The 15,521-nt window shown below is 38.8% G+C and overlaps 1 protein-coding gene across 1 annotated transcript in view; it reads right to left on the bottom strand.

The window, feature by feature from the left end:
• ADGB (androglobin) overlaps window positions 1–15,521 on the bottom strand; it is a 246,686-nt gene that overhangs the window by 1,312 nt on the left and 229,853 nt on the right. Inside the window, exons 34-35 of the mRNA XM_030929016.1 lie at window positions 10,360–10,456; window positions 9,615–9,798 (exon numbers count right to left, since the gene is read on the bottom strand). Coding sequence (XP_030784876.1) covers window positions 9,615–9,798; window positions 10,360–10,456 — 281 coding nt within the window. The remainder of the gene's footprint in view (window positions 1–9,614; window positions 9,799–10,359; window positions 10,457–15,521) is intronic.

Below are 15,521 nucleotides of genomic sequence, written 5' to 3'. Positions count from 1 at the left end.
GAGATGTTGGAAAAGCCGAATGTCAGAATCAGTCTTCCTGAAGTTTTTGCAAAAAGTAGTACTGTATCTACCATAATAAAACTGGGTTGACAAAACCAGTTGCACAAGTACAAGATGATAGTAGTGACACATTAAAGAGACAGAGAGAGAGACAGAGCAAGAGAATGAGCAGGAGAGAGGGACATTTTCAGGAGCCTGTGTAAATAAGTTTAATATACATCAGTAATCCCTTGAGGAAGGAGTATAAAATATATTCATTCTCCTATCTGATAAGAAATATGTTATCGATCCTGTTTCTCTTAAAATGGCTTCAATCAAAACTAGGGCTCTCTCTGTGCCTCACACATAAATGAATGGGTGTGAACTCGAAGCTGTCTGATTTAGCACTTTTTCCCCACTTCCTCTCCATCTGTAGCATTTTTCTTGGTTATTACACACAAAAACCACAAACAGGAATCCTGAAATTCCCTTTTGTTTTCTAATCTAATCTAAATTATTTCCCGCATGATAAATTAAACTTACACAATTTTAATATCCATTCACTGATTTACTGATTCATTAATTAAACAAACTTTTGCAAAGCAGACATTCCTCTGAAGTTCTGGGGACAACAACAGTGAATCTAAACAGAGTATCTGTCCACATATAGTCTATATTCTAGCAGAGAACAATAAAAAATGAAAGCATAGTATTTATATCTACATTTTCATACGCCCATAAATAAATGTACATGCAGGGTAAGTGCTTTAAAGAAAAATAAGGCTAGGCACAGTCACACAAATTTTGAGGGTACTAATTTTGAAAGAGTAGCTGGTGAAGATAGGTAATAAGTTACCCTAGAGGAGAGAGCTCATAAAAGGAAAATGCAAACCATTTTACACTTTGGGGAAAGAATATTCCAGGAAGAGGCCCAGAGGCCCAGAGGCCCAGAGGTCAAAGGCCCAGAGGTCAAAGGCCCAGAGGTGGGAACATGCCTTGCTGTTAGTGGAAAGGCAAAGTCAGCTTGGCAAAAGGTTGATAAAAATAACAGAGAGGAAAGCTCTGGAAGTCATAATCAAGATTTTGGCTTTTTTCTTAACGAAACATAAAGCCATTAGGGAAGTGAAATGATTCCACCTTCATTTTAAATATGCATTATGATAACCATTAGTGTAATTCACAAAATATTGCTGGTTATCTTCCAGGTACCTGGTAGTATTGCCCTCCCTCTTTATTAGTTTGCTGGGGCTGCTGTAACAAAGAACCACAAACTGGGTTTAAACAACAGAAATGCAGGGGCCGGGCGCGGTGGCTCAAGCCTGTAATCCCAGCACTTTGGGAGGCCGAGACGGGTGGATCACGAGGTCAGGAGATCCAGACCATCCTGGCTAACATGGTGAAACCCCGTCTCTACTAAAAAATACAAAAAAAAAAATACTAGCCGGGCGAGGTGGTGGGCGCCTGTAGTCTCAGCTACTCGGGAGGCTGAGGTAGGAGAACGGCGTAACCTGGGAGGTGGAGCTTGCAGTGAGCTGAGATCTGGCCACTGCACTCCAGCCTGGGCGACAGAGCGAGACTCCATCTCAAAAATAAAAATAAAAAATAAAAAAATAAACAACAAAAATGCATTGCCTCACAGTGCTTGATGCTATAAGTTTGATATCAAGGTCTCACCAAGGTAGGTTCTTTCTTTGAAGTTGTATGTGACTATGTGACTTGATCTGATCAGTGAAATATGAGTGCAAACGAACGTCCCATTTCTGGGTAGAAATAGTCACAGCCAATGTGCAATTCCCCATGTTCTCTTCCCCTGTTGCAATAATCATGGTAGAAGTGTCTCTATGGAAGCTCCTTCAGCCTGGGGATCTTAATAAGTAAAAGAATGCTCTATTGGAGGGGGGCGGAGCAAGATGGCCGAATAGGAACAGCTCCAGTCTCCAACTCCCAGCGTGAGCGACACAGAAGACCCGTGATTTCTGCATTTTCAACTGAGGTACTGGGGTCATCTCACTAGGGAGTGCCGGACAATCGGTGCTGGTCAGCTGCTGCAGCCTGACCAGCGAGAGCTGAAGCAGGGCGAGGCATCGCCTCACCTGGAAGCGCAAGGGGGAAGGGGATCCATTTTCCTAGCCAGGGGAACTGAGACACACAACACCTGGAAAATCGGGTAACTCCCACCCCAATACTGCGCTGTAAGCATACAGGCACACCAGGAGAATATATCCCACACCTGGCCGGGAGGGTCCCATGCCCACGAAGCCTCCCTCACTGCTAACACAGCAGTCTGCCGCGATCTATCCGCAAGGCAGCAGCGAGGCTGGGGGAGGGGCACCCGCCATTCCTGAGGCTTAAGTAGGTAAACAAAGCCGCTGGGAAGCTCGAACTGGGTGGAGCTCACAGCAGCTCAAGGAAGCCTGCCTGTCTCTGTAGTCTCCACCTCTGGGGGCAGCGCACAGCTGAAGACCAACAGGGGAAGTAGCTGGAGCCGGTGCAGACGCGAACGACTCTGTCTGACAGCTTTGGGGAGAGCCGTGGATCTCCCAACGCGGAGGTTGAGATCTGAGAACGGACAGACTGCCTGCTCAGGTGTGTCCCTGACCCCTGAGTAGCCTAGCTGGGAGAAATCCCCCACTAGGGGCAGTCTGACACCCCACACCTCACAGGGTGGAGTACACCCCTGAGAGGAAACTTCCAAAGGAAGAATCAGACAGGTACACTCGCTGTTCAGCAATATTCAATCTTCGGCAACCTCTGCTGCTGATACCCAGGCAAACAGGGTCTGGAGTGGACCTCAAGCAATCTCCAACAGACCAACAGACAGTCCTTCTGACTGTCAGAAGGAAAACTATCAAACAGGAAGGACACTTATACCAAAACCCCATCAGTACGTCACCACCATCAAAGACCAGAGACAGATAAAACCACAAAGATGGGGAAGAAGCAGGGCAGAAAATCTGGAAATTCAAAAAATAAGAGCGCATCTCCCCCTGCAAAGGAGCGAAGCCCATCGCCAGCAATGGATCAAAGCTGGTCAGAGAATGACTTGGACGAGAGGAGAGAAGAAGGCTTCAGTCCATCAAACTTATCAGAGCTAAAGGAGGAATTACGTACCCAGCGCAAAGAAACTAAAAATCTTGAAAAAAGAGTGGAAGAATTGACAGCTAGACTAATTAACGCAGAGAAGATCATAAATGAAATGACAGAGATGAAAACCATGACACGAGAAATACGTGACAAATGCACAAGCTTCAGTAACCGACTCGATCAACTGGAAGAAAGAGTATCAGCGATTGAAGATCAAATGAATGAAATGAAGTGAGAAGAGAAACCAAAAGAAAAAAGAAGAAAAAGAAATGAGCAAAGCCTGCAAGAAGTATGGGATTACGTAAAAAGACCAAATCTACGTCTGATTGGGGTGCCTGAAAGTGAGGGGGAAAATGGAACCAAGTTGGAAAACACTCTTCAGGATATCATCCAGGAGAACTTCCCCAACCTAGTAGGGCAGGCCAACATTCAAATTCAGGAAATACAGAGAACGCCACAAAGATACTCCTCCAGAAGAGCAACTCCAAGACACATAATTGCCAGATTCACCAAAGTTGAAATGAAGGAAAAAATCTGAAGGGCAGCCAGAGAGAAAGGTCGGGTTACCCACAAAGGGAAGCCCATCAGACTAACAGCAGATCTCTCGGCAGAAACTCTACAAGCCAGAAGAGAGTGGGGGCCAATATTCAACGTTCTTAAAGAAAAGAATTTTCAACCCAGAATTTCATATCCAGCCAAACTAAGTTTCATCAGTGAAGGAGAAATAAAATCCTTTACAGATAAGCAAATGCTTAGAGATTTTGTCACCACCAGGCCTGCCTTACAAGAGACCCTGAAGGAAGCCCTAAACATGGAAAGGAACAACCGGTACCAGCCATTGCAAAAACATGCCAAAATGTAAAGACCATCGAGGCTAGGAAGAAACTGCATCAACTAACGAGCAAAATAACCAGTTAATATCATAATGGCAGGATCAAGTTCACACATAACAATATTAACCTTAAATGTTAATGGACTAAATGCCCCAATTAAAAGACACAGACTGGCAAACTGGATAAAGAGTCAAGACCCATCAGTCTGCTGTATTCAGGAGACCCATCTCACATGCAGAGACATACATAGGCTCAAAATAAAGGGATGGAGGAAGATCTACCAAGCAAATGGAGAACAAAAAAAAGCAGGGGTTGCAATCCTTGTCTCTGATAAAACAGACTTTAAACCATCAAAGATCAAAAGAGACAAAGAAGGCCATTACATAATGATAAAGGGATCAATTCAACAGGAAGAGCTAACTCTCCTAAATATATATGCACCCAATACAGGAGCACCCAGATTCATAAAGCAAGTCCTTAGAGACTTACAAAGAGACTTACACTCCCATACAATAATAATGGGAGACTTCAACACTCCGCTGTCAACATTAGACAGATCAACGAGACAGAAAGTTAACAAGGATATCCAGGAATTGAACTCATCTCTGCACCAAGCAGACCTAATAGACATCTATAGAACTCTCCACCCCAAATCAACAGAATATACATTCTTCTCAGCACCACATCGCACTTATTCCAAAATTGACCACATAATTGGAAGTAAAGCACTCCTCAGCAAATGTAAAAGAACAGAAATTATAACAAACTGTCTCTCAGACCACAGTGCAATCAAACTAGAACTCAGGACTAAGAAACTCAATCAAAACTGCTCAACTACATGGAAACTGAATAACCTGCTCCTGAATGACTACTGGGTACATAACGAAATGAAAGCGGAAATAAAGATGTTCTTTGAAACCAATGAGAACAAAGATACAACATACCAGAATCTCTGGGACACATTTAAAGCAGTGTGTAGAGGGAAATTTATAGCACTAAATGCCCACAAGAGAAAGCAGGAAAGATCTAAAATTGACACTCTAACATCACAATTAAAAGAACTAGAGAGGCAAGAGCAAACACATTCAAAAGCTAGCAGAAGGCAAGAAATAACTAAGATCAGAGCCGAACTGAAGGAGATAGAGACACAAAAAACCCTCCAAAAAATCAATGAATCCAGGAGTTGGTTTTTTGAAAAGATCAACAAAATTGACAGACCGCTAGCAAGGCTAATAAAGAAGAAAAGAGAGAGGAATCAAATAGATGCAATAAAAAATGATAAAGGGGATATCACCACTGACCCCACAGAAATACAAACTACCATCAGAGAATACTATAAACGCCTCTACGCAAATCAACTAGAAAATCTAGAAGAGATGGATAATTTCCTGGACACTTACACTCTCCCAAGGCTAAACCAGGAAGAAGTTGAATCCCTGAATAGACCAATAGCAGGCTCTGAAATTGAGGCAACAATTAATAGCCTACCCACCAAAAAAAGTCCAGGACCAGATGGATTCACAGCTGAATTCTACCAGAGGTACAAGGAGGAGCTGGTACCATTCCTTCTGAAACTATTCCAATCCATAGAAAAAGAGGGAATCCTCCCTAACTCATTTTATGAGGCCAACATCATCCTGATACCAAAGCCTGGCAGAGACACAACAAAAAAAGAGAATTTTAGACCAATATCCCTGATGAACATTGATGCAAAAATTCTCAATAAAATACTGGCAAACCAGATTCAGCAGCACATCAAAAAGCTTATCCACCATGATCAAGTGGGCTTCATCCCTGGGATGCAAGGCTGGTTCAACATTCGCAAATCAATAAACGTAATCCAGCATATAAACAGAACCAAAGACAAGAACCACATGATTGTCTCAATAGATGCAGAAAAGGCTTTTGACAAAATTCAACAGCCCTTCATGCTAAAAACGCTCAATAAATTCGGTATTGATGGAACGTACCTCAAAATAATAAGAGCTATTTATGACAAACCCACAGCTAATATCATACTGAATGGGCAAAAACTGGAAAAATTCCCTTTGAAAACTGGCACAAGACAGGGATGCCCTCTCTCACCACTCCTATTCAACATAGTGTTGGAAGTTCTGGCTAGGGCAATCAGGCAAGAGAAAGAAATCAAGGGTATCCAGTTAGGAAAAGAAGAAGTCAAATTGTCCCTGTTTGCAGATGACATGATTGTATATTTAGAAAACCCCATCGTCTCAGCCCAAAATCTCCTTAAGCTGATAAGCAACTTCAGCAAAGTCTCAGGATACAAAATTAATGTGCAAAAATCACAAGCATTCTTATACACCAGTAACAGAGAAGCAGAGAGCCAAATCAGGAATGAACTTCCATTCACAATTGCTTCAAAGAGAATAAAATACCTAGGAATCCAGCTTACAAGGGATGTAAAGGACCTCTTCAAGGAGAACTACAAACCACTGCTCAGTGAAATAAAAGAGGACACAAACAAATGGAAGAACATACCATGCTCATGGATAGGAAGAATCAATATCGTGTAAATGGCCATACTCCCCAAGGTTATTTATAGATTCAATGCCATCCCCATCAAGCTACCAATGAGTTTCTTCACAGAATTGGAAAAAACTGCTTTAAAGTTCATATGGAACCAAAAAAGAGCCCGCATTGCCAAGACAATCCTAAGTCAAAAGGACAAAGCTGGAGGCATCACGCTACCTGACTTCAAACTATACTACAAGGCTACAGTAACCAAAACAGCATGGTACTGGTACCAAAACAGAGATATAGACCAATGGAACAGAACAGAGTCCTCAGAAATAATACCGCACATCTACAGCCATCTGATCTTTGACAAACCTGAGAGAAACAAGAAATGGGGAAAGGATTCCCTATTTAATAAATGGTGCTGGGAAAATTGGCTAGCCATAAGTAGAAAGCTGAAACTGGATCCTTTCCTTACCCCTTATACGAAGATTAATTCAAGATGGATTAGAGACTTAAATGTTAGACCTAATACCATAAAAACCCTAGAAGAAAATCTAGGTAGTACCATTCAGGACATAGGCATGGGCAAGGGCTTCATGTCTAAAACACCAAAAGCAGCGGCAGCAAAAGCCAAAATTGACAAATGGGATCTAATTAAACTAAAGAGCTTTTGCACAGCAAAAGAAACTACCATCAGAGTGAACAGGCAACCTACAGAATGGGAGAAAATTTTTGCAACCTACTCATCTGACAAAGGGCTAATATCCAGAATCTACAAAGAACTCAAACAAATATACGAGAAAAAAACAAACAACCCCATCAAAAAGTGGGGAAAGGATATGAACAGACATTTCTCAAAAGAAGATATTCATACAGCCAACAGACACATGAAAAAATGCTCATCATCACTCGCCATCAGAGAAATGCAAATCAAAACCACAATGAGATACCATCTCACACCAGTTAGAATGGCAATCATTAAGAAGTCAGGAAACAACAGGTGTTGGAGAGGATGTGGAGAAATAGGAACACTTTTACACTGTTGGTGGGATTGTAAACTAGTTCAACCACTATGGAAAACAGTATGGCAATTCCTCAAGGATCTAGAACTAGATGTACCATATGACCCAGCCATCCCACTACTGGGTATATACCCAAAGGATTATAAATTATTCTACTACAAAGACACATGTACACGTATGTTTATTGCGGCACTATTCACAATAGCAAAGACTTGGAATCAACCCAAATGTCCATCAGTGACAGACTGGATTAAGAAAATGTGGCACATATACACCATGGAATACTATGCAGCCATAAAAAAGGATGAGTTTGCGTCCTTTGTAGGGACATGGATGCAGCTGGAAACCATCATTCTTAGCAAACTATCACAAGAACAGAAAACCAAACACCGCATGTTCTCACTCATAGGTGGGAACTGAACAATGAGATCACTTGGACTCGGGAAGGGGAACATCACGCACTGGGGCCTATCATGGGGAGGGGGGAGGGGGGAGGAGGGAGGGATGGCATTGGGGAGTTATACATGATATAAATGATGAATTGATGGGTGCTGACGAGTTGATGGGTGCAGCACACCAACATGGCACAAGTATACATATGTAACAAACCTGCACGTTATGCACATGTACCCTAGAACTTAAAGTATAATTAAAAAAAAAAAAAAAAAGAATGCTCTATTGAACTACATTGGACACATAGCTGGAATGAGAAATACTGTTTTACTGTTTTTAGCCAGAGTTAGCGAACTTAAGCCTGTAAAGTAAATCTGGCTTATTGCTTGTTTTTCTAAGTAAAGTTTTATTTCTTTTGCCATTATCCTATTTATTTAGGTATTATCTGTGATTTTGTGTCAAAATTGGCAATGTTGAGTAGATGCAACATAAATATTTACTGTTTGGCCCTTTACAGAAAATGAGTTTACCAAACACTATGTTAAGCCACTGTGATATAGGGGGTTTTATTACCACAGGATAAGCCTAGTTTGTCGTGATTGGTACAATTGTTTTGGTGGCAAAGCAGAGACCACATTGCGGAGGGGCAAAGATGGAAGCAGTTAGATCAGTAACTGGGCTGTAGCAATCCTCTGAATAAGAAAGAATGAAAGGTTAGGCTAGGATGGTGGGAACAGAGATAGTAAGAAATCATCAAATTCTGGATATATTTTCAACATAGAGTTGAGAGGTTCTGACAACTGATTGCACGTGAGGAGTGAGAGAAGTCAAAGATGTCTCCATAGTCTCTGCTTGAGCAACTAAAAGAATGTAATTGGTATTGACTGAGCTGGAGAATCTTGGTGGGGTGACATGTTTTCGCTGAGATGGGTAGGAGGGCAAGCATTCTTGAATTTGGATTTAGAGAGGTTCTGTTTGAGGTGCCTACTGGACAAACAAGAAGAGATGTCAAATGGGCGCATTCCTCACATGAGCCATTACTGGAAATGACAGTCTCACTGTAGCTAAAATATTTACAATGTCCTACAGGCATTAGTGACTTTGGGAATATGTAGGGGTGTGTGCGTGTGTGTTGCAGGGAGGAAGGAGAAAAAAAAGATTCTCATTCTCCATAGTGGGAAGTTATCCATATACATTTATTGAATTTGCCCTTTTCTAGTATGATACTCCCACTTTCAATAAAGTTGCCATCTCTAACTAACGGACGTCTATTCTTCTGCTGGGGTGAAGGGTTGACAATAATCTGGATGCAAAAAGTTGAAGTGGTGATCTGCAATTCCTAAATAGCGTTAAGCTGAACAAACCCAGCTATTTTCATTTTCCTCCTACGTCACTTTTACTTCCTAACATACCTGGTGCCACCAACTGCTGAGCCTTTGAAGGATTCTGTAGGAATTCTGAGGAGCTAATTGGTTTGTTAAGACTTTTCCCATTGCCAGTTTAGGATTTGTGTGTCTCAAGCCGGTTAATGTGATCTTAATCCAGTTATTTTCCAATTTGAACAAATAATTTTGTTGTTATCTTCTCTCCTTTTCTTCCCATCTTTGAGCATAGATTCCCAACACTGCATTTTAGGGGGATTTTAAGGAGGGAGTGAGGCGAGATGTATAGAATCAAATTTGTGATATTTTCCTAGAAGTTGTGAATCATAAAAACCTAGGTTTTCAAGACTTTTCTGTACAAATATTATTTAATTGTATAATTTCTTTTTACTGTTATGAAAGAATTTGCCAACTATAATCTATGTATGTGCTCTTAGACTCACCCGCATTTCCTTATACATATCCAGGACTTCTTCTTTTAACTTCAACTGCTCTTCTTGGTCAATATTTCGAATGCTAAGGACTCTGCTCCTGTACTGTCGAAACTGATGAATTTCTTCTGCCTTTTGCATTGCCTGCTGCTGATTCAATTCATCTGTTTGCAGTAGAGGATCTGTATCTGTTTTCCTTGATACAAAAAAATCATCAAAAGATACAATTTTCATTTGGGAACTCTGGAATAAGCTTCACTTTAGACGGCAAACAATTTTAAATCATATCAACAATGTGGTGGTCTGAGTCAAATAAAACATTAGTGATAGAAAAAAGCAAATGGTTATTTTCTGGATATGCTATGGTCCATTTATTGACTCACTGATATTTTAGGAAAATATTTTGGAGAATATCAGTAAATTTGGATTCAACATTTGATGAGGTGATTGTGAAACTTGTGTTCAAAACTATAAGAATATCTTGTAGGTTTTCCTCTTGAATTTATGCAGCTAAGTAATTTTGACAATGTTTCCAAACTTATAAATATGCTTAATATATTTATATTACTCCTATCATCTAGTTATTAAAAATTGAATCTAATTAAACAATGGCAGCAGGTGTGATAGAAATTTTCTGTAGCTCATCTCACTTAATCAGGCCTCAAATCAAATCTTTACAGAAAACATTTAAATATTTTAATAATTGATTTAACAAAACACACAGTTGTCTGCATCAATCATGTTTATGAAAACTTACCGAACATATTTACTTAAATCCATAAATTCTAGTGCTTTTCGAATAAGTCGTGGAGATGTTTCCAAAATTGTTGGAGATCGTGTACGAGGTCCTGTTTCTTTAAAACACACACACACACATAACAAAAAACCTAGGCTTTAAAAAATAATCAATAATGACTAACTAAATGACTATATCTCATTTTAATTGAAAATAATATTTGCTGTTGTAAAACAACCATTGATTGGACTTGTCTTATTTAATACAATGTTAATAATATATAATTATATGCTTATATTTTGTTTATCCTCTAGCTGGTGTTACTATGCTTTTAGTTAAATAAAGATGACAAAAATGAAAAATTAACAAAATACTATTCTTATCACAGTTAAATGGAGGAGGATTAGTCTCCCTTAATAAAAACAAGTCTTATGTTAAGTTACAAAATTTCATTATTAACAAGTTAAATGGCCCAGTATTTAATGAGACTGGGCTTTGCCTGAATGCTATGCTAAGTACTACTGGGCTTGGGATATAAATAGATTTTTTACATATTTATACTGAAATACTGAAAATAGTATTTTACCTTCAATAAACTTATAGTCCAGTGGAGTAGGCAATATATAAAAGATAAACACTGAAAATCAAATTAGCAGTAGCTTTTTAATCCATAGACCAGTAGTGAGCCCACAAAAACAGATTTAAGAGACTTGAGTCTACGATATTAACTTTTCAGCATTTCCAGACCACTGATTTTTTTTTTTTAAACTACTGAAGTGTAATTTACATACATAAAATTCAACCATTTTAAGGTTCTAATTCAATACTTCTTAGTAAATTTACCAAGTTGTGTGACCATCAACAAAATCCAGTTTTAAAACATTTTCATCATTCAAATAAGATCTCTCTTTTGTCCTATAATAGTCACTTTGTGTTCTCACCACAAACTCCGGGCAATCATTATCTATTGATGTCTCTACAGATTTGTCTTTCCTGGACATTTTATGTAAGTAGGAGTGGATTACTGGGTCATATGGTAAAATTCTTTAACTTTTAAAGAAAGTGTCAAACCATGGCGTTTTGATCATTATTTTTAACTTTATGACCAATTTTGAAATTACATAGTAAAAATCTCCCCACTTGGTTCATTTAAAAAAGAAAAGAGTTCATTTTTAAGAGCAGTTTTAGGGCCAGGCGCGGTGGCTCGCGCCTGTAATCCCAACACTTTGGGAGGCCAAGACAGGTGGATCACAAGGTCAGGCGTTCAAGACCAGCCCGACCAAGATAGTGAAACCCCGTCTCTACTAAAAATACAAAAATTAGCTGGGCACAGTGGCAGCCGTCTGTAATCCCAGCTACTCGGGAGGCTGAGGCAGGAGAATCGCTTGAACCCGGGTGGCAGAGATTGCAGTGAGCCACGATCTTGCCATTGCACTCCAGCCTGGGCGACAGAGTGAGACTCTGTCTCAGAAAACAACAACAACAACAACAGCAACAACAACAACAGAAACAGTTTTACGTTTCACAGTAAAATTGACAGGAAGTACATACAGAGATATCCCATATCCCCCTTCCTCCCATACACACATAGCCTCCCCCATTATTAACATCCCTTACCAGAGTGGTACATCTATTACACAATCACACCATCTGCAAACAAATACAGTCTTCCTTCCTTCCTTTCTTCCTTCCTTCCTTCCTTCCTTCCTTCCTTCCTTCCTTCCTTCCTTCCTTCCTTCCTCTTTCCCTCTCTCTTTTCATTTCTTTCCCTCCCTCCTTCTCTCTCTTTCTTTTCCTTCCTTCCTTCCTTTTTTTTTTTTTTTTTTTTTTTTTTTTTCAGAGTGTCACTCTGTCACCAGACTGGAGTGCAGTGGTGCGACCTTGGCTCACTGAAACTTCTGCCTCCCTGGTTCAAGCAATTCTCCTGCCTCGGCCTCCCGAGTAGCTAGGATTACAGGCACGTGCCACCACGCCCAGCTAATTTTTGTATTTTTAGTAGACATGGGGTTTCACCACGTTGGCCAGGAGTTTTCTTTCTTTCTTCCCAATTATTATATCTATTTAGTTCATTTCCTTGTCTCATTGTATTTTCTAGGAGTTCTTGTACATGTTGAAAAAGAGTGGTAACAGAGGACATCTTTGGCTTGCTCCTGATCTTAGTGGGAAAGCTTCCAATTCCTCACCATTAATGTTAGCCATAGGTTTTTTTTTGTAGAAAGTCTTTATCAGGTTGAGTGAGTTCCTCTCCCACTTGGATCTTTTTTTTTTTTCATAATTATTTTGCCATTCTGGTTTTTTTTTTTTTTTTTTTTTTTTTTGCATTTTCATGTAAGTTTTGGGAATAGCATATCAAATTCTGTAAAATGTCTACTATGATTTTGATAGAGATTATACTGAATCTACATACCAATTTGAAAGGTATTACTATCTGAACATTAGGTCTTATAGTCCAAAGCATAAATGATCTCTTTATTTAGATAATTTAAAATTTCCTTTGGTGATGTTTTGTAGTTTTCAATACATAAATTCTATACTTGGTTAAATTTATTTCCATGTATTTATTATTGATGCTGTTGTGAATAACACTTTCTTCTCAATTTCAATTTTGATTGTTCATCAATAATACATAGAAATAAAATTGATTTATGTTTACTAATCTTTCATCATGTGGCCCTGCCAAACTCACGTATTCATTGTTTTTCTTTTTCTGATTTCTTAGAATTTTAGCATATAGGAGAGTGTTGTCTGAGAATAGAGTTTTACTTCGTTTCTAGGATTGACGTGTTTTATTTCTCTTTCTTGATTGAATTAGCAAGAACCTCCATTAAAATGTTGAATGTAAGTGGTTACAGTAGACATCCTGCCTTGTTCTTGACCTTAGGCTGAAATTATTCAGTGGTTCACCATTAAATATGATGGTTACTATAGGTTTTTCCTAATTATCCTTTATTAGTCTGAGGAAATCCCCTTGTATTACCAGTTTGTTGTGAGTTTTCTTTCTTTGTTCCTTCTCCCACTGTTTGTGCATTATTGTTATATATGTTTGTACATTATAAGCCCAACAATATAGTTTTATAATAATTATTTGTTAAATACGTAAAAAAAATGGAAAATCTATTTATGTTGTCTTCTAAAATTTACCTACATAATTACCTTTCTTTGTGGATATGAGTTCCCTTTGGATGTCACCATCTTTCAGCCTGAAGGACTTCCTTTAGTATTTGTTTTAAGGCAGATCATCTGGAAACAAATTATCAAGCAAGCACAAACACGTGCTTGTTTATTGTGAATGTGTTTAAATTTGCCTAATTTTGATGAATTTTCTTTATTTCCTTTGTTTTCTGTCTCATTAAAATTTTTTTATTCCTTCTTCTTTCTTTAGGCCTACTTTATTACTTTCTATCCAACTTGGTTTTTTTTTCCACTGCTGAATCTCCAACTATTTACTTATTTATTATCAATAGGTTTATTGGGACCAGGTAATGCTTGTTTATATGGATAAATTGTTTAGTGGTGATTTCTGAGATTTTGGTGCACCCATCACCTGAGCTGTGTACACTGTACCCGATGTGTACTCTTTTAGCCCTCACCTTCCTCTCACCCTTCCCCCAGTCCCCAAAGTCCATTATGTCATTCTTATGCTTTGTGTTCTCATAACTTAGCTCCCACTTTTAAGTGAGAACATACAATCTTTCATTTTTCATTCCTGGGTTAGTTCACTTTGAATAATGGTCTCCAACTGCATCCATGTTGCTGTGAATGCCATTATTTCATTTCCTTTTATGGCTGAGCAGTATTCCATGGTGTGTGCATATATGCATATATACATATATATGTGTGTGTGTGTGTGTGTGTGTGTGTGTGTGTGTGTGTGTATACACCACACTTTACTTGTTGGTTGATGGGTTGTTGATGGGTTGGTTGATGGGCTGGTTCTGTATTTTGCAATTGCAAATTGTGTTGCTATAAACATGTATGTGCAAGTGTCTTTTTCATATAGTGACTTCTTTTCCTTTGGGTACATACCCAGTAGTGGTATTGGTGGATCAAATGGTAGTTCTACTTTTAGTTCTTTAAGGAATCTCCACATTGTTTTCCATGGTGATTGTACTAGTTTACATTCCCACCAGCAGTATAAAAGTGCTCCCATTTCAACATGTCCACACCCAGCTCTATTATTTTTTGTTTTTTTGATTGTGGCCATTCTTGCAGGAATAAGGTAGTATCACATTGTGGTTTTGATTTGCATTTCCCTGATAATTAGTGATGTTGAGCATTTTTTCATATGTTTGTTGGCCATCTGTGTATCTTATTTTGAGAATTGTCTATTCATGTCCTTAGCCCACTTTTTGATGGGGTTGTTATTTTTCCTTGCTGATTTGTTTGAGCTCCTTGTAGATTTTGGATATTAGTCCTTTGTCAAATGCATAGTTTGGGAAGAATTTCTCCCACTCTGTGAGTTGTCTGTTTATTCTGCTGATTATTTCTTTTGTTGTACAGAAGCTTTTTAGTTTAATTAAGTCCCATCTATTTATCTTTGTTTTTGTTGCATTTGCTTTTGGGTTCTTGGTCGGTCATGAAATCTTTGCCTAAGGGGTTTTTCTGATGTTATCTTCTGGAGTCTTTATGGTTTCTGGTCTTAGATTTAAGTCTTTGATCCATCTTGAGTTGATTTTTGTATAAGATGAGAGATGAGAGATGAGGATACAATTTCATTCTTCTACATATGGCTTGCCAATTATCCCAGCACCATTTGTTGAATAGCATGTCCTTTCTGCACTTTCTGTTTTGTTTGGTTTTTGAAGATCAGATAGCTGTAAGTAATTGACTTAATTTCTGGGTTCTCTATTCGGTTCCATTGTCTGTTTTTATGGAAGTACTTTGCTGTTTTGGTAATTATAGCCTTGCAGTATAGTTTGAAGTTGGGCAATGTGATGCCTCTAGATTTTTTCTTTTTGCTTAGTCTTGCTTTGGCTATGCAGATTGGTCATGCTTTCACTATGTAGGCTCTTTTTTGTTTCCAAATGAATTTTAGGATTTTTTTTCTGGTTCTGTGAAGAATGATGATGGCATTTTGAGGGGAATTGCATTGAATTTGTAGATTGCATTTGGCAGTATGGTCATTTTGACAATATTGATTCTACTCATCCATGAGCATGGGATGTGTTTTCATTTGTTTGTGT

The sequence above is a fragment of the Rhinopithecus roxellana genome, chromosome 4, assembly GCF_007565055.1.
Source record: "Rhinopithecus roxellana isolate Shanxi Qingling chromosome 4, ASM756505v1, whole genome shotgun sequence".
Classification (NCBI taxonomy): domain Eukaryota; kingdom Metazoa; phylum Chordata; class Mammalia; order Primates; family Cercopithecidae; genus Rhinopithecus; species Rhinopithecus roxellana.
Note: the sequence above shows the minus strand (reverse complement) of the source record. Positions and strands in the feature narration are given on the sequence as shown.